Below are 19,384 nucleotides of genomic sequence, written 5' to 3' on the forward strand. Positions count from 1 at the left end.
AAGAGCGCAGTCCTGGGAACAGCTAAGATACTGCGCAGGACCCTCAAGCTCCCAGGCCTCTGGTAGAGGACCCGAGCTTGAAGGATAAACCGCCCGCAGGGGCGTGCTGGGTGTTTTTATATATATATATATATATATATATATATATATATTCTGAGGAAAACAAGTATGATCATGAAAATATGGCGATGGAATAGGATGATGAATAGGATGTTTGAGATAGAAATTATGTAATAATAATTCATAATGGTGCGCTGTTATCATTTTAAGCCAAAACATTTACTTTATGACAAAAACTGTTTGGTGTGTGAAAATGTGTTAAACAATGCGATTATTCATTATTAACGAGTTATTAAATATATCATAATTTATAATATTCAGAAACATTGTGATTGCCATTACCTTTAATTACTTCCTCTGTCAAAAATCAGAGGCATATGTCACTGGTTTGACACAAAGTATCCAATATCGCTCTCTGACAGACCAGCCAATCACAACCTGCTCAAGTAGCAGTATCATTCACAGTGGGAGGTTGATACTTGGGGGTGTTTCACAGTTTTGCATAAAGTGGCTTCAACAGTGAATGTTTATGTAATATTAATGTAAAATCATCTGCAATTGTACTAAAAGCCCTGTAGCTGAAATAATTGAGCAGTTAAGTAGTTATGCTGAGAAAAACTCTAGAATTTTCATGTTTATTGATGTGTGCATATATTTATATATTACACACATGCACACAGAGAGGGATACGTATGACACTAGATCCGAGGCACACTGAGTGTTGTAATGTATGCAGGCCTGGTGGATCATGGACGCTTCTGGGGGAAGGGATGCCAGGCTATCCTGCGTCTGACGTCACGGCGCTGGAGAGAGGGAGAGGAGGCGATGTGAGGAAGCTGCAATAAACACACAGGGCGTCTGCGCCTATCTAAGTAGGACAATAAAGTGAAAACGGCATCAATGCTCTAACAATGGATTTGTCACATACCCTTCTCCTTAAAGTTTTCCTCTTCGTGTACTTGCTAAACTACACCCAAGGTGAGTGAGGCGGTTTCTGTCGGAGCAAATCGAGTTGTGTTGAATCCATGAAGCAGCGAGCGGAGAGGAGCAGAAATCCCGATAGCCTGCTAGCTAGAGAAGGGATCAGCAGGGCCTGCTTGTTGTGAAGAGGACTGCACCCTTTTTGCAGTATTACTTCAAGGCGACAAATCACACATAGCTTAAAAGCGGACTCGGATTCGCGCAGTCGATTGAAATAAACGGACATTGGGGAGTTACGTCTGTGTGTTGTCACCGTTTTTTATCGCCAGCTTTTGGGTGAGGGTTTTGTTGTTACCGTGCGAGCGGCGCCGACAGCCATTGTTATGAGAAGATGGAGATGCCGACTGTGTTAAAGCAGCGTTAGCTCTGAGCTAGCTGCCACTTTAGCCGCTAATTGTTCTGTCATCATTAAAACAACAACAACAACAGGTTAGCCCCGAAAATAACCTGTGTTCAGTGTAAAAGACACATGTTTTCACATTTTGCTGGCATAATTTTGTCTGCAGTTTTGCTCCCTGTCAGTGGTGTTTTAAGTCAAATCAACCTGCAGTCAGTATTTTAATAAAAATAGTTTTTGTGTGTGTCTGTGTGTGGGTGCCAAATTGCTCTGTGTAAAATGCAGTATTGACGTGTAATGCACTTCTGCCATCCTACCTCTATCTGCTATATGCCGATGCTGTGCTTTTAAATCCTAATGTTCTCAGCTAGATTTAGGAGTCATATACACAGATACATATACAATTACACAGTGGTTTTTGCCTGCATTGCCTCTTTTATTAATCTAATCTAGTCTAAACTACAGGAAATCCTTCGTGCCTTACACCATATTACGTCTTTATTTATTACAATGTACTCAAGCTATTCATTCACATGCTTGATTTCTTTTTTCTAATTTTTACTTTCTGATTCTGATTCAGTATTTTTTTTTTTTTTATTGACCTATGTTGTTTTTGGCTACTGTAACACAGCAGTTTTCCCAACTTTTAAGATAAATTAAGTCCAACTTGTCTCATATTTTCCTATATTTAATGTTTCTCTTTGATTAGTGTTTTTGAAGTGTATCAATCTTGGCTCCTCACATTTTCTTTATGTTTTGTAAGTCTTTAGAAATTAATTTATTTCAGAGATATAGTCATGGCCTTCACTTCTCATAGTCACCTCAATGAAAAATTTAATGTTACCACCTAAATATTTCATACCGCACATGAAAAAGGAAGTAGCTGAAGCCTGGTCTACTTATCCATCTTTGCAATGTTGCACAGAATCCTGTAATTTATGGCTCACTAGTCAGGCATAATTACCTGCCAGAGAAGCCTAATTACATGGACTCTGTTTACTAAAAAAGCTTCTCTCTTCTTTTTTTTATATGGAGCAGCGATCTGACCTTACACTGAGGAAAGTGGTGTATATGTATGTGGAAAACACGCCAACATTCATTGGGGGAATAGATGCCATTAACAAAATCAGTCTAGAAAAACCCAATTTTGTTTGAGTGTGAAACAGTGGGCAAAATGTGTGGAGACGGTTAAGAATCGCTTTCTTTTAAGCCCACTACCCAGTCTTCTGGTGACGAAATAATTAAGCGGTGACGCTGTGGGCTGTCGTTGAGAGTTAGTCTAAGGCTGCCATTCATTTGGCTTAAATAGATTTTAGCTAAATGTTAAAACCCAGACCATACTGATTTGCTGTCTGTTTCCTGTATTGTAATCCTGCCTGTCAAATATTGTCCAGATTATCCGCCTTACGGGCATCTAAACCACCCTAACATGAGCAGTGCGTCAGTTGTTTACAAATGTAGCTTTTGTGTATATTCTTTTGAGTCTTTCTGTTAGGAATAGTTCGTGTTACCAACTAGAATCGCATCCCAGTTTCTAATGAGTAGGGAACGTGTTTTTTCTCTTTTGAATTGCCGCTGTATGTACATATTTGAGGAAAAACAAACAAACATGCACACATACCTTTCTTTAACAGATGTTCCTTCGTTCTTTTCACACAGGACACTATAGAAATCCCCTGAACAAGTACATCCGCCACTATGAAGGCCTGTCCTATGACACAGAGCTTGTGCACAGCAAGCATCAGAGGGCCAAGAGGGCACTCTCGCATGAAGACAAGTACCTGCATTTAGATTTTCATGCCCATGGAAGGTTCGTGCACTTTTTTTTCCTAGATATTATCCAAAGATAAAGTCTGTCTGCATCTGTTTTTCTTTTTTTTTTTTTCCTTTCTCTTCATGTATCTTTATTCATTTGTCTGTTTATTCGTTTGCAAACACCGTCCCGTGTACTTGTGCTGTTTATGATTAAAGTTGGCGGTCTTCTGTGTTGGGGGATTTGCAGTTTTATTGAAAGTTGTTTTACAAAATCAAAAACATACGCTGGTGCATCATGTTAGGCCAGTGTTCAGGATGGATTTTAATGATCAGACTTATTTTCAGTGTAGGTTTTCTGCTCTCCCCTGGAGCTTCAGTATTCCTTGATTGGTTGAATTAACCGGCAACTACTCTAATGTTTGTTTAATTGCTTAAACTAACTGTGTTGGTGGGATAGAAATGGGCTATTTAAAGACACAAACCTGAGCTCAAAATAATTGCTGTTGTCCAGGTGTTCTTATTCCCTGCAGTTAAAGTGAAACTGTGCATGTATTTGTCTGTGTTCGTTAGCTCTGTGATGTATGTGGTGTTTCATGCTGCCTGAGTGGAAACCCCTCCAAATATCGTATATGGGTTGATACTAATCGTCCTTGTCATGGTTCTTTATCTAATATTTTGAGGAGGTGGTGTTGTGAAAAGCATCCATGACAAAGTCACGACCATCTGGCTGGGATCTTGGCGAAGGCAGTTTGTTGCCCTTCCTGTAACAGGGCCTGCTGTTTCTAAACTCAGATGCAGCTTAATAGGGAAGCGTATCATAAGAGCAAGGCGAACTCTGAAGGAAGATGTCTCTTCCTTTAAAAAAAAAAAACGCATCAGCTTCTTTTCCTTTTGAATTTACAACAAAGCTAGAGAGAGAACTCCTGATTCTTCTGTTTAATTTGCAGCACACCACCTGCCTTTCCTTTTTGACATTTGAACAAAATGTCTTGTGCTTTACACTAACAGCCACTAATAGTAAAGTGAGGATGCTTTTAGATTCATATGCAGTATAAGGTTTGCCTCTAAAACACCACCAGTTCTTAGGTTTTTAGTTCAAAGTGCTGGGGCAGTAGTTTCCTTCACACATCTTTGAGAATTGCCCTATTTTTCTGTAAATTATGGCTCTCTGTGTTATTTTCTCATGGAGTCCCGGACTGAGTCCACGTTGATGTTGTGATCACAGTGTGGGAGCTTTACCATCTGTTGCAAGACTCCTTGTTCTTGTCGCCAAAGAACGGACTTTGACTCTTGTTGAGTTTTTTTGGGCCCATTGCCATCCTACAGAATAAAGATTTTGGACCTCTCACATGCCTCCTTAATAGGATTGAGCAGTGGATAACATCCCGAGAGCCTAAAACCTTTGCAGAGTTCTGTATGTATCTGAAACAGCCAATAAACATGTTAATGTACCGCAGTTTTCCCCTGAGATTCCTACAAAGAAACAGTGATTCACTAGGCATTGTGCACGTTGCAGGATGTATTGTTTGCTATTATATTAGGTTTCAGATCTAAATTTTACAAAGGCTTGAGAAACCTAGAGAACAGCAACTTTCACACAATGCGAGCGTACAATAAGAGCACTGTGTAGGTGTTCCATGAAATCCGAGGTTTACTGTAACATGTTTTTTTCCCTCTCCATATGTTTGAACTACAAAAAAACACAGCACTGTTGCTAGATGCCCTAATTTCAAATTTTCTGTTTGCTCTCTTACAAATTTAAATGCTGCAGTTTTGCATCTGCAGCAGAAAACGGCGTATTTGGTGGGTTTTTTTAATTTTGTTTTTCTCTGCGAATGCTCTCGCTTCGACCCCACCCCCTTTTTAATTTGCAGGTTCATTTTTAGAGAAGGCTGGGTAAATGTTGCGTACTTCCACTACTTACAGCCAACTGCAGCTCCTCTCCTGAATCTGAAGGCCTTCTTTTTTATCTCTTTGATTTCAGGCACTTTAATTTACGAATGAAGAGAGATACCACCTTGTTTTCCCCAGATTTGAAGGTAGATGTTTCAGGTGAAGAGATTCCGTATGATACCTCTCACATCTACACTGGAGAAATCTTTGGTAAGACTATAAATTTTTCACAGTTGTTTAAATGTGTCACTACAGTACTGCTGCTCTAGGGGATTTTTCAAATAACTGTTGGCTTTGTTTTTCTCAAATGCAAATGCACCCTCTTCTGTGTCAACCTTCTGATGCTTATAATTGTACGATTTGGACTCCCAGGCGAGAAAGGCACATTGACTCATGGCTCCATTGTGGATGGTAAATTTGAGGGTTTTATTCAGAGCTACCATGGCACTTACTACGTGGAGCCTGCGGAGAGATACCTTGAGGACAAGGACGTGCCCTTCCACTCTGTCATCTACCATGAAGATGACATACGTGAGTCCCTGCACCTTTAGCCACGCAAATACTTTGACAGACTATTATCCCGTGATCATCGAGTGTGTGTTTAGATATGTCCGTGTGTGACTGGAAAGTGCGAGGTTAGTGCTGCCGAGCCGATGGAGGCAGACTGGTGTGATAGTCCCCCCTGGGGAGCACAGACACCTGGGGTGTTCATTAGCTGAGTAACACAATCTTGCTCTTGGGTACTGGCTCATTTCAGCAGGCTTTGCAATGTTGATACTAATAGTGAGCACCAAGTACACTTCACTACACTTGCAAATCATAATTTCACATCATCTGTGTACACATAGCGTGTGGCTGAGGGGCAAATTAAACATAATTGTGAGAGGAATCACTAATGAGAGCGACAGGAAAGTAACTCACACAGCAAAGCTAGGCTCAAGTGACGTGTAAGCACTTCCATTAGCTGATCATGAATAGTGCCTGAAATAGAGTGACTCACGGGGTTAAGTAGCTAACATTGTCTCCCATAATCCTAACAGTGTTGTGTCTGTCTCTCTCATACAGACTACCCGCACAAGTATGGCCCAGAGGGAGGCTGTGCCGATAGCTCTGTGTTTGAAAAGATGAAGAAATACCAAACCTCTGCCGTGGAGAAGCCCCCTAAGGTTAACTTCACCACACACCACAGTAAACCCTGACAGGTTTTAGTGAAGAGCTTTGATGATATTTTATGGTACTACTTTGTCAGGGTCAAAGATACCTAGAGATGTCTTTTTAAAGTCTCTGTGCCTGGTTCTTTGTTGTAAGTTATAACCATGTAAGTGTTAAACCAGTGTAGTCACAGTTAAGATTTGTCACTTTATTATTAATATGTAATATATTTTTTATATATAGTTTTGCATATGATTGTTATTTCACAGATTTCCATAAATTGTATTACGACACGGTTTAGTTTGGCCAGACGATCATCTGTATAAAAGTTCACCCGTTCATTTGTTACCGTTGTAGAGGAGTGGGAGCAGGATTACTCAAAAAGTTAAAGATTTAACTGCATGAAAAATTTTCCAGATTTCAGGCTTGGCCCACACTGCAGAAATGAATCATTCTTGGAGTCAGTTCAGATCTCAATCCAGGAAATTTTGGGGAAAGATTCTTTATCACTGCAAGATGGGCACAGTTAGACATTTCATCATATCTTCACAGATCAAGTTTAGTGTCGCGTTTGCTACACTAAACTTCAGATTTAGACATCCTTTTGTATTCAGAAATAAGGAAAGCAGCATCTACGCCTTACGTGTATTATTATCACATTCAAGTGATAGACTGAAACAGGATGACATAATGTTCAATTTGGTACCTGACAATAAAATGTAACACCTTATCTCAAGCTGCGCCTCTTAGCTCTAATCCAATCAGAGATAGTAGGCAGTAATAAAATATGTCTGTGTTCAATTTAAACCACATTAACAAAAAGCATTAGTTTGATTTATATGTTACTCCTGACTCACTTGGTGTGACATGTCACTGCAAAACTCTGTGACCGAAAAGTACTGAACACCTTAAAACTGAGATAGGTGTCCATCAGTGGCAGTGGTCAGCCTTTCCCCTCCACCCTGTATGTGACATAGAAAGCACATATTCCTCTGCAGAATAGAGCTTCATGAACATACTGCAGCTGAAGAACCACAGCCTAAAAATACCGGACATTATTTATTTACTCTTTTTACTGTTTGGCGGAAAAATCCTTTAAATATGTTTTATTTAACTGTGTGTTTCCTGCTTTGCCTCTTCCGTCTCACTCACAACAGGAAGTCCACACTGATCTGGACACCCAGCTGCTGAGGAAGAAGAGGATGGCCCAGGCTGAGAAAAACACATGTCAGCTTTTTATTCAGACCGACCACCTCTTCTTCAAGTATTACAAGAGTAGAGAAGCTGTCATAGCGCAGGTAATGCACAGGAAGTGACTTGGTATATACTACTCTTAATACTTTCTAAAGCCTAGGAATATATTGATAAGAGAAAATGTCCACAAAGTACAATTTCTATGGAGTTGCATCACGGTGTAGGAATTGTCATATTTTGGCAAATTTATTATCATTTTCTGGGGAGAGTTATACTTAGACATTAGCACCACTCAAGCACTACCCATTAACTACTGCGCTTAACTAATGAGAGTGAGGTTGTTTTCCATTTTTCCTAATTTGTATGCTAAGCTAACTTAGTATACAGGAGGCTAGCAGCAATAGGAAGATATTACTGCCAGCAGTAGCTTATTATTCAGTCTACTCCCTTTATAGTTTACACGTTGCCACTTCAGTTTTTCCACCAGCTTAAAGCCCCCAGTATAGCCCCGATTACATCATCCTTTTATGCGCGCAGTATTCTCCTGAACGATAGGTGTCGCAGGTGTCAGACAATACCTCCACATCAGTGCTGATATAGAAGAAGTCAAAAGTGGAAGCATAGAAATTGTCTATCTATCTATTGATTTAATTATTTAGCGTCTGTTTGTTCTTTTAGGTTTGTTTATTTTCAGAAAGTTTATTCTTGTACCATCTCCCTCTCATCGATCTGTGACTCTCAGAGATTCTGTATTGATATGTCATTAAAACGGTGGTATAAACCTACACGATCGTAAACTTGCCTCTTCAACCCGGTGGCAGTGCAACAATGCGTCAGGTTACAAAAATAAAGAGATGCAGAAATGGCTGCTTGCGACGGCAGATGTGACGTCAGTTTGATGTCAGTGTTGTCGTACAGTGCCGTTTGACAAGCACCGCATGGGTAATGTCCTAGGTCAGTGCCACGCCTGGCATAAACACTGATTTATTTATTTTTTTAATGCCAAAACCACATATAGCCAGTTGAATAATGTATGATATTAGCCTACTGTTTCTGTTAGCTGTTGTTGTTAGCAATAGAGCTACGTACAAGCAGCTCTTGTTAGTACTTGTACCATCACATACGGCGTACTTGAGTGAAATGTCAGCTATTAAAAGTATGAATACCTCGTACTTCCGTCAGATCTCCAGTCATGTGAAGGCCATTGATGCCATTTATCAAGGCACAGACTTCATGGGCATTCGTAACATCAGTTTCATGGTGAAACGGATCCGGGTGAGTCTTTTGCAGATCGGCCGCTTTTGCATTTTAGGTCTGTTCACAGTCTTTCCTGTGAACCAGCTGTCTCCTGTCTTCGCAGATAAACACCACCAGTGATGAGAGGGACAAGTCCAACCCATTCCGCTTTGCCAACATTGGTGTGGAGAAGTTTTTGGAGCTGAACTCGGAGCAGAACCACGACGACTACTGCTTGGCTTATGTTTTCACTGACAGAGATTTTGACGATGGGGTGCTGGGTTTGGCCTGGGTGGGAGCGCCCTCAGGTACGCAAATCTTATTCTTGTGATAAGCAAGCAGACTGTGTCTTGTTTGTACAGAAAAGTACAAAAACATCATTTTTTTCACATTCCTTAGCAGGAATTTGTCCACGCAAATGTAGACTGAAGCTCATCAAGCAGGAACATATGTCGGCAGATATTTGTTGCAGTCTGTTTTTACTCTACGCTGAAGTTGATTTGAGTTTTTAATTGAAAGCACTGCAGTTAAATTGCAAATTTCCTGCAGTAAAATGGGCATCTTCTCTCAGTAATGACAAACAAAATTTGCCTTCAGCGTGTACTGTAAACATGATGATGAAGTATGTTTTTAAATAAGGCCTCCTGTCACTTATTTGAATAGCTGGTGTTAAATTAATCACATTCACTCTCTTCATTGAGCAAAATCTTTCCGTATTTTGTTTGTTGCAAATTGTGCCTTTCCTTCTCAGGGAGCTCTGGAGGCATCTGTGAAAAAAGCAAGCTGTACTCAGACGGAAAAAAGAAGTCTCTCAACACTGGTATAATCACTGTACAGAACTACGCCTCCCACGTACCTCCGAAAGTCTCCCATATCACTTTTGCACACGAAGTAGGCCACAACTTTGGCTCCCCGGTGAGTGCCGCATTTATGCACGGTGAGAAGGAATTTATGATGCCTGTATTCTTTGTCCCTTTTTCTTGTTTTTAATCTTTGATTTTCTTTTTTTCCTCGCTGCCAGCATGACTCTGGATCTGAGTGCACACCAGGGGAATCCAAAAGCCAAGACAAGAAGGAGAAGGGCAATTATATCATGTATGCAAGGGCTACATCTGGAGACAAGCTTAACAACAACAAGTTCTCCCTCTGCAGCATTCGCAACATCAGCCAGGTGCTGGAAAAAAAGAGGAACAACTGCTTTGTCGGTACGTTTTACTGTTTCTGTTGGATCTAGAGCCTCGATCTTAACTCGTGATCCAGGTTAGGGTTCTTCTGATGGTGTGGAATATTTTTACCGCAAACTCTTAATTAGTGAAAGAATTCAGGCATCCTGATAAGTTATTGGCTAGTATCAGCTTTGAAAAGCCAGCTTGGCATTAGTCCATGGTATTTTTGTACAGTATTTGGCAGACTCTGGAAGTAAACCTTGTCATCTTTTTTCTTTGTCTTTTTTTTTTCTTGCCAGTTTCACACTTTTGAGTCAGTAGAACAGCAAACCGATGCTTCAGAAGTCACTCGATTAATTCACCATGTGATTGGCGTGTCTAAAAAATCTTCCTGTTTTGCACAAGCTGTTCAAAGTGATGTGCATCTTGGCTGCACTGATATGACTGGAAAATGCTTTAGCTTTTCAGACACTGCCTTAATACACCCACCCACAAACCGACGTTTTTTGGGTTTATGCTTTTGGCTCTTTGAAGGGTCCTTTTCTATTTTTCTTTTTCTTTTCTTTTTTTGCCCCAGCAACTCATTCTCTCCAGAGCAGCATTCAAGGGTTTGGTGTGCATGCGCGCTCAGAATGAGCCTTTAGGGGATGAGGGTCCACTACCGTCAGCATGATTTGTGTACACATTGAAGGAAATTTTTGTGCATTTTTCTAGTGGTTCAGGCCTTTACACAAAAAGCACTTTGCAGAAAGAAAGACCCCATGAAATTTTGAATTTTTAAGAAGCAAACTTGTATTTTGTTAAAATTTTGCAAAAAAAAATCTCCTCAAAAAACACACTATGGGAGTCAAAACATGGAGTCGACATCAAGTGATGATCAAGCAATGACAAGTTGGTCCTGATGTTTGTAAATGTGAAAAGGAAGAATCTGAGTTCATCCAGTTCTCAGAAGACAGCAGCAGGAAGAATTTCATGGTTTGACCCACGAGTTGAAGCTGCATCGCGACCATTTTCCTACATACCGTCGTGGGGCAGTTTGAACTCTTGTTGGCAGAGTTTGGACCACATCTGATTGATTGACCCGGAGCAGCATCTAGTTGTGTGTCTAAGATAAAATAGTATTATTTTACTATTATATTATCATTGTATACTCAGTAGCGGTGCACATTTTGTGCAGCGATTACACTTGTTGCCAAATGCAGAGGTCTGATCCGGAAAAATAAATGCAGCAAATTTGTCCAGCAAGTTGCACAATCCTGTGTAAGGAATGCATTAGGAATGGGCGAGTCCAAAAATATTTTTAACGCACAAAATGTCCGTACGATTATTATGCGTCTGGTGTGTAAAGACCTTAAAACAATCAAAAATCTCAATGTGTAAATGTAGAAAAAAACTGGGGGACAATTTTTCATTGTCACATCTGATTAGGAGAAGGCAGTTTTCTTCTACAGAGCATCAAAAAGTCTGTAATTCATAAAAACCCCTGATATTATTTAATAAATGTCTGATTTAAACTTTGAGCTTGCTCCGCAAAGGGCTCAACACTTTTTTTTTTCTTTCAAAACAGAGTCTGGCCAGCCCATCTGTGGTAATGGTATGGTGGAGCCTGGTGAGCAGTGCGATTGTGGCTACAGCGATCAGTGCAAGGACAAGTGCTGCCATGACGCCAACCAGCCTGACAACAAGAAGTGCACATTAAAGGACCATACAGTCTGCAGGTAGATGATGATTTTCATTTTTCAGTTTGACCATTTTAATAACTCTTAAAGAGGGTGTTCTCATGTTTTCAGTCTTAACTCGGCGCTTTTCTCTTCCCCAAAAAGTCCCAGCCAGGGTCCTTGTTGTACAAGCGAATGCATTTACAAGGCTCGCGGTGACAAGTGCCGAGAGGAGTCGGAGTGCGCTCACCATGGCGTGTGTAAGGGCGACAGCGCCCAGTGCCCCACGTCGGAGCCCAAGGCCAACTTCACCGCCTGCCACGGAGAGACTCAAGTCTGCCTCAACGGGGTGAGTGGCTGAAGAAATCACACCTTGAAGAACTGGTTGTCATAGCAACACTGTACTCATACTAGCAAGTGTCTGATCTCGCCTGTCCTCGTGCTCCTCCTCCGCAGGGCTGCTCCGGCTCCATCTGTGAGAAGTACGGGCTCGAGGCGTGTACCTGTGCCAGCCAAGATGGCAAGGATGAGACCGAGCTTTGCCACGTGTGCTGCATGGAGAAAAGTGAGTCATTTACCCTTTCTCACACCTTTTACAAGCAGGCTCTTTATTTTATAAATATACGGGTGAGTTTTGTCTTTTTTTTCTTTTCTTTTTTTTTAACTGGATTTGTCTCTCTGCACAGCAAATCCCAGCACATGCAGCAGCACAGGATCAGAGCGCCTGGCTCGTTTCTTCAATAAAAAGGTCACCACGTTGCCAGCTGGCTCGCCTTGCAACGACTTTAAGGGCTACTGCGATGTGTTCATGAAGTGCCGACTGGTGGATGCAGATGGGCCACTTGCCAGACTAAAGAAGGCCATCTTTAACCCTGAGCTGTATGAGAACATCGCCGAGTGGATTGTGGTACGTGTCGACATCTTGATTGTGAATGATTAGTTAGTATGTGGGGGGTCTTTTTCTATTCTGTATTTGATTGAGCTTGATTTGCGCTTCATTTTCATCCCAGGCTTACTGGTGGGCAGTGCTCTTGATGGGTATCGCCCTCATCTTGCTTATGGCTGGTTTCATTAAGATCTGTAGTGTGCATACTCCCAGCAGCAACCCCAAACTTCCACCACCCAAACCACTTCCAGGTGAGTCCAGAAGACTAAAAAGAGACCTTATCTAATAAGAGCGTTTAGCTGTTACGCATTTTCATGAAAGATTTTCAGATAATTTACCTGACCACCCAGATGTTTTAAGTCACATGTCTGCAGTTTGCTTTCAAACCTCCTTTAAAATTGAATGTGACATTCAGTGTTTTTTGGGGGTGGGGGAGAGGGTTAAATATCATTTTTATTCAGGCAGGTCAAACCACCGAGAGAAAGCTCTCTTTTACAAGGACACTCTAATTACAGTAAATATGAAAGCTACTTTTAGCTCCTGCCTTTTTCACAACAGGTTGTCACAGCGGGTAGCTCCACATGTTTGATTTGGCAGATTTTTACGCCGGATGCCCTCGATGACACCACACCAATGGGATTCGTGTCTCCTCCCGCGATCAAACTAGGGAGCTTTTGCTTGCTAAAAGAGTGTGTAAACCACTACACTACAGGGACATAAATGAATAAAAATACAGATATATTTTTAAAAACCTATTTATTATCAGGCTGTAAAGTAAAATTAATCATGCAGTTCATGTTATCATTTACGGGCTTATTAACAATTTATATGGGCAGTGTTGTGAAAACAGTTTCCTGAGAACACTTACAGATTTGACCAGTGAATCTGAGCTCCTAAACTTGATCCAGATTAAACTCAGATTGAGCTTTGAATGTTCACACAGGCTAAAAAGCATCACATTAAATCCACTGTACTGTGTGCCTTGTTAACCCTGCAGTCATACCTGTGAATGAGAGCAGTGTTATGATTACTTACTCTTATAGTTTCTCTACATGACTTTGGTTTTCTCACTGCATCCTGTGCTGTTGCGCCTAAGGGTGGTCATGGCAACCGATCTACTTGTTTAAATGTGAGAGAAGAAGAAAGTATAGTTGAATATTCTAAAAGGCATATTCAAATTAAGCAGAGTGTAATGGGTAAGGTGATGTATCATCAGTACAAAATGTTTGCATGTATTTAAGAGCAGTTTAATGACATTTTCTTTGTTAATTAAGAGTATTTTTAAAAGTTGCTGTTTTTTGGCATGTTGTACACACACGCTACACGTTGATAACATTAGCAGCCCATCTTTCCTAAAGTTGTTGACGTCTGCAGTCCGAATGGGGTTTTGCTCGGCTCCACTTGAGTGCTGATCTTCCAGCCTACGTGCAACCGTTAATTTTTCTAGATCAAAGGACCACAGATCGGTCCCTTTAGCTTGTTTACAATTAGCTTCTTTCTGCTGCAGCTACAGTTAGTGGCAGGTGGTTTCTTGAAGTCTTGGACAGCAAAGCTAACCGCTGACAGTAAATAAAATAAATCGTAAGTCTGTCGGTATGAGCTAACAGAGAGAGTGTGTGTGGGTGTTCTGCCTCCATATCTCCTGCTGTGTCCTACATGTGAGAAAGACCAGCTTTGGACAATGTCTTTACTTGATTGTTAAGAACAAGGGTTTTCAAACCTTTGATTACCAGGTGCGGGTTCAGGGGTTGAAGCCTACAGAGGAAAAATGCACACATCAAACACTTTGATTGCTTGTATCTTACACATATATAGGACGTTTATGTTGGTTTTTGCCATTTTTGTACCCTTTCTATAGTATTTTCAGTCAGGCTCTAATAAACATTGTTTAACACTTTTATTAGGCCACCTGTCATAAAAACAAAAAAGTACAAATATTTAAAAGAAATCTGTCAAACTTTATGTTAAACACAGTCTATAAGCACCTCACGCAAGACTTCTGTTTGCTGATTTCTCCTCTGCTTTTAATGAGACTCATTTTAAACTTTTAGATTAGCTCCTGATGCTGATTTTAAACTTTCTCACTGAAAGAGTCCAACAGGTCCTCGTTAATGGACAAATATCCAGTAGGATTGTGTCAAGCTCCCGTTGACCTCGGGGCTGTACTCTGTCACCCCTTCTTTTTATTATGTACGCCGACAGCTGCAGGACGCTGTACGAGAACAGGTTTATTTTTGTGTAACTTTTATTGTTTGTTTATTGAAAATCTTTTAACATCTTCTTTTATCTGCTGGTTCAGTATTTTGCCTGTTAAGGATGGAATCTGTCTCAGTCATAATGTTAACACCCCCAGAATCACTGGGGTCAGATTTGTGCTCACTCTGAGAAAATCAGGTGATAAAGAAGGCAAAAGACGTTGTTGACATGCAACAGTGTTGGTGATAAGTGGTTGTGTGAGTAAGCTGCGAACAAATTACCCTTTTGGGGGGGAATAATAAAGTTGATCTGAATCTGAAATCTCCTTCAAAATAAAAATGACTAAATTCACTGAACGTTTTTATATCTGAACTTGGACTTTTCTAAGAAGTCAGAAATTGGTCAAGTTTAACATTCAGTAGTGGTGGATTAAACATTACAGAAACATGAGAAAACTAATTAGGTAATTGCTAATGCTGCTAATTTAGTACAGCCATGGCATAAACCTCACATTGGGGTCTGATTTAATAAATTCCTTCAGTACCGCAGGGTCATAAATGACATCACCCTGTAAGATGAATGCGATGCAAGGTAGGCCCGTTCACAAGCAGGGGTCACTCTTTGTCCGCTGTGAAAGAACAGCTGCTGATACTTTGTGATTTTTGAGTTTCCCTACATGAGAGATGACAAATGTGAGATAAACACGTCATCCTTCACCACACTGCAAGACCACCAGCTTAGGAACAAGTGTTGCAGCTGAACAAAACAAATCTAGGACGATGCTCGTCTTTCTTGAGCCTAAGTTAACTCTCTTTCCTCATACAGGGACTTTGAAAAGACGACGAGCGCAGCAGCATGCTAGCTCTCAGGTGCAGCACCAGTCCCAGCACCCGCACGGCCACAGCGGACACGGGGGCCACGGCGGCCAGCGGCAGGCACAGAGGCAGCCTCAGCGCCAGGCACAGCCCCAGAGGCACCACCGTCAGCCCAGAGAGAACTATCAGATGGGCCAGATGAGACGCTGAGACCCTGCACCCAGCTCCCCCCTGCTCCCCCCCCAATGCCTTGGCTCCTCCTTGTGCCTACAGAGGGAAACAAAAGCGTCACTCCATCCAAAGAAACGCCTGACATGGTTGTTAGTCATCATCATATCCTCCAACTACAGACAAAACAAGACACGCGAAAAAGAGAAAACGCTATTCAGCAACTCGATTGGCTCTTTGTGGAGGGGACTTGACCATCAGCCATTTCCACTGCAGTGCGATCTAGCAAATTTTTTTTTCCCCATCGTTTTTTCTTTTTTTTTCTTTAAGGAGTGCCAAGGAGTTAAGGAATCATTTGTAGCTTTAGTTCATTCTGTGGTTTGTTTTCTTTTTCTTTTTTCTTCATCTGCAACATCTTCTTGAGTGACAGGTCCGTAGCTGCTGGTGAACTCTTTTTTTTTTTTTTTTTTTTTTTTTTTTTCGTTCTTTTGTTTTTGTCATCTTAACCAGGAATGAGAGACACTCAGTGGGGATTTGCGGCACTTTTGTGATTTCACACATGTCAAACGGCAAAAGACACAGGCTCCGGTCTCTCGTGCAGACGGTCTTCTGCATGTGATTGTAAATATTTAGTGTATCATAAGTGAAAACAAACTATTTCTTCTACTGTAAATGTGTAATTCTTCATTTTTTTTTGTTTTCTTTAATTTTTCGGTTAGTGCTCTCAGGATTCTTAACACATAAATGAAAGAATGACGGTTGTGGTGAGTTCCTTGGACGCTGCCGTTGAGGATTTGACGCCATCGAGTTCTCTCAGCGGTCCAATCAGGTGGATCTCTCTCACTTTCATGAACTCGCTAGGTTTTGATTTGCTTTTTTTTGAACAACAAGGTCGCCATATCCCACGTTTTAGGCCTTCTCTGTTCAAGGTCCCTTTATTTCACCATTTGTTTTTTTTTAAATTGTCTCGCTAACATCATGTCTTGCCCCTGTTGTACAACAAACTGGACGAGGTCAGAAACAGAAGGAGAAATCGCCTAGTTTGGTGCAACCGTTTACTGTCTGTTTGTTTGTTTCTTTGTTTGTTTTTGATAATAATGAAGAACGAATAACCACTAACTGAAGCTGATGTTGATCCTGCCTGTTCAGATATGAAGTCGAGGTGAAGAGTGAAGGCTGCTGTGGCGTAGTGTAGAAGTGAGAGTGTATCATGTTACAGAGTTAGTTTACATGAGTGTGGAAATAAATTTTAAAAATGACTTAAAAAAAAAAAGATGGAATCATTCTATTATTCTTCAGATAGCGAAACTAAGAGGTTTTAATGTGGGCATGCAGACACATTTATTAAATGTGACTATTAATTGACCAAGGTTTGTAATGTTTGTATGTCACTCAACACTATTTACTTTGGGCCACCGGAGCGAGCGGCGTAACGCAGCAGTGTTGTCACATTTATTCACCAACACGTCCCTCACTGCTTCCACAGGAAACGAGCTTCTGGTCCAATCTCTCATCTCAAGGACTGAATTCCCCTTAAGAGCTCACGAGTGCAGGCCTCAGAGTTTACATGAGCGTGCCATAGAACTTTTACGGAGCAGTGCACAGGTTTTCTAAAATCCAGGAAGCACCTGCGAGGTTTCCACTTTAAAGAGAATGAAATGAAGGCTGTGCGATTCGACCTCAGGTGTTTTCTTCCTCTCTTCGCTGCACCAAAGGGGCATCTTGGAAAACCAAGTTAATCACAACACTCACTGGAAGGATTTGATCATGTAATCATGACATAGTGTGCTGAAGTCCTGTCATTTCATTTACCAGGCAGACATTTCGCCCGACGGGATGCTCCAGCAACGACATGTTGCAGATTATTTTTTTTTTTGCATTAAATGCTGTGGGAGGACTTTTTGTGCTCTGACTTCATTTTTATCGTGGCATTATGGCTATACTTTAAATGCATGCGGTACTAATCATAACTAATATCTATCTGGTCATTACAGCCACACATGTGCTCTGGAGGGGACGCGACAAACATAATGACACCTCACGATTTTCCGGTCACGCGGCAGATGAATCGAGCGGGTCGACGGGGTGTTTTTTTTTGTTTTCCTTTTCTCTGTACAAAAATTGAGCTCTTTTTAAATCTGATCTCCTGAGCCACGTCTCACCTGTCAGGGCCCGGAGAACTGAACCTGTAAACTTGTACAGTACTTGGGGAAAAAAATCGAATAAAATTTGCGTTTCATTTGAAAAATGAGAATTACATTTTTGATACATCGGTTTAATTTCTTTTTTGTATCCTAATTCCAGAGTAAGTTGTTTTAAAGATGTTCATATGTGACAAACTTTCCTCTCTTCTAAGTTATTTTATGTTCTTATATGTGCTAGTTGAACTGGAGTTTGCTTACGATACTTTTCTCCACCGTCATCAATGCTTAAAAACAATTCAGTGTGATGGAGTCAGTGTTACATTCTCATTTTTGTCTTTGTTATCCTGTGGCATGGTTTGGGTAGAAGAGCAGAAGAATAATGCCTGTAAATTTCCTTTCTTTTTAATTTCGTAGTCTTGGTAAAGTTTTTAAATAAACGTGCACTGAAAAATGTCCAAATTGAGTTGAAAATGTTGTAGGTGACGTAGGCCGAAAGAACACATGATTAAAAAGTAATACTACTGTCTGATTTTAATGTTCACTGTGTTTTATACAGTATTGGAAATTTTTGTTCACTTTGAACATTTTTACTAAAAAAAAACAACAAAAAAAAAATTCAAATTGTATTGTGCAAAGAGATGTAATTTTTTGGAGTACTTGAAATGCATTAATTAAAAGACTCATTCAAAATAAAATAGACCCCTGTTTGCTGTCTGTAAATGTGTGCGTGCTCTGGCTTTTTCTCTCCGTGTGAGGCAGTTTGTTCTGAGGACTGTGCAGCCAGATGTTTAAAGGGCCACTCCCCCTGATTTAACACATGAACCGTCATTTGCATTGGGCTTGAAATAAATGGAAAGCTTGCATTACAGACTGGTGTCATGGTGTTTGAAAGATGCTGATGTTGTTTGTGAAAAAGTTGCATTTGGGGAGAATGTAAGAGATCGGTGTGAAGTTATTAGATCTTGTGATTTATTTTTTTTTTTGATTTTTACAGCAGTTAAAAGTTAAACTTGCAAAATTGTTGTCCACATTGTTAAGTGCACCTGTTCAAATGGTCAACACAATATGCAATCAGCCAGTCACGTGCCTGCAATTTAGTGCAGGCATGTTGACAAGGTCAAGACAACCTGCCAGAGATCAAACTGGGCATCAGAATGGCTAGGAAAAGGTGATTTAAGCGACTTTGAATGTGGCGTGGTTGTTGGTGCCAGACAGGCTGATATTTCAGCCCTGAGCAATGACACATAGACATCTGTAGGATTTACAAAGAATGAAAAAGAAAAAAGGGAGGATCATTTCTTTACAACCAAGGTATGCAGAAGACCATCTCTGAATGCACAACACATCGAACCTTGAAGTAGATGGGCTACAGCAGCAGAAGATCACACCAGCTGAAAACTGAGTCAACAATTCAAACAAGATCACCAAAATTATACAGTGGAAAATTGGAAAGATGTTGCCTGGTTTGCGCAATTTCACACAATAAAATGGGATGTAAACAGCACAAAAGCACGGATCCTGCTTTGGATTAACAGTTCAGGCTGCTGCTGGTCTTATGCTGTGGGGGATATTTCCTTGGCATACTCTGGGCCCCTTAATAACAAATTAGCATTAGTTAAACTTAGTTAAACTTAGCACTTGTGGACTAAGCAGTAGCAAGGCTCTGCTCACCATGAAGGCTGCAGCACAAACAAAGAACCTGCACTGGATGCACAGAATTAATGCAGTTGGGGGAGGAGGGCA

At 40.8% G+C, this 19,384-nt stretch overlaps 1 protein-coding gene across 2 annotated transcripts; it reads left to right on the plus strand.

Moving 5' to 3' along the window:
* The first annotated feature begins 827 nt into the window (after positions 1–827).
* Positions 828–19,328, plus strand: LOC146515357 (disintegrin and metalloproteinase domain-containing protein 10-like). Of its 2 annotated transcripts, XM_085166881.1 has the most exons (17): positions 828–1,038; positions 2,417–2,451; positions 3,038–3,188; positions 5,118–5,236; positions 5,399–5,557; positions 6,092–6,192; positions 7,336–7,476; positions 8,555–8,647; positions 8,733–8,916; positions 9,360–9,523; positions 9,630–9,813; positions 11,342–11,492; positions 11,598–11,781; positions 11,889–11,997; positions 12,119–12,339; positions 12,443–12,569; positions 15,340–19,328. In XM_085166881.1, the coding sequence occupies exons 4-17, from the start codon at positions 5,134–5,136 to the stop codon at positions 15,537–15,539; spliced, it is 2,121 nt and encodes a 706-aa protein (XP_085023007.1). In that variant the 5' UTR covers positions 828–1,038; positions 2,417–2,451; positions 3,038–3,188; positions 5,118–5,133; the 3' UTR covers positions 15,540–19,328. The 2 variants fall into 2 exon arrangements, with proteins under 2 accessions (XP_085023007.1, XP_085023006.1); XM_085166880.1 differs by lacking the exon at positions 2,417–2,451 and having other exon boundaries at positions 833–1,038.
* Positions 19,329–19,384: the final 56 nt, after the last annotated feature.

This window comes from Neolamprologus multifasciatus, chromosome 7, assembly GCF_963576455.1.
Source record: "Neolamprologus multifasciatus chromosome 7, fNeoMul1.2, whole genome shotgun sequence".
NCBI lineage: Eukaryota > Metazoa > Chordata > Actinopteri > Cichliformes > Cichlidae > Neolamprologus > Neolamprologus multifasciatus.

Bases quoted from the DNA above. Each gene is read 5' to 3' on its own strand.
- LOC146515357 (XM_085166880.1), top strand. From the start codon at position 972: ATGGATTTGTCACATACCCTTCTCCTTAAAGTTTTCCTCTTCGTGTAC. The intron at 11,493-11,597 runs GTAGATGATGAT...TTCCCCAAAAAG, and splicing joins AAGGACCATACAGTCTGCAG to TCCCAGCCAGGGTCCTTGTT. The intron at 11,998-12,118 runs GTGAGTCATTTA...CTCTCTGCACAG, and splicing joins CGTGTGCTGCATGGAGAAAA to CAAATCCCAGCACATGCAGC.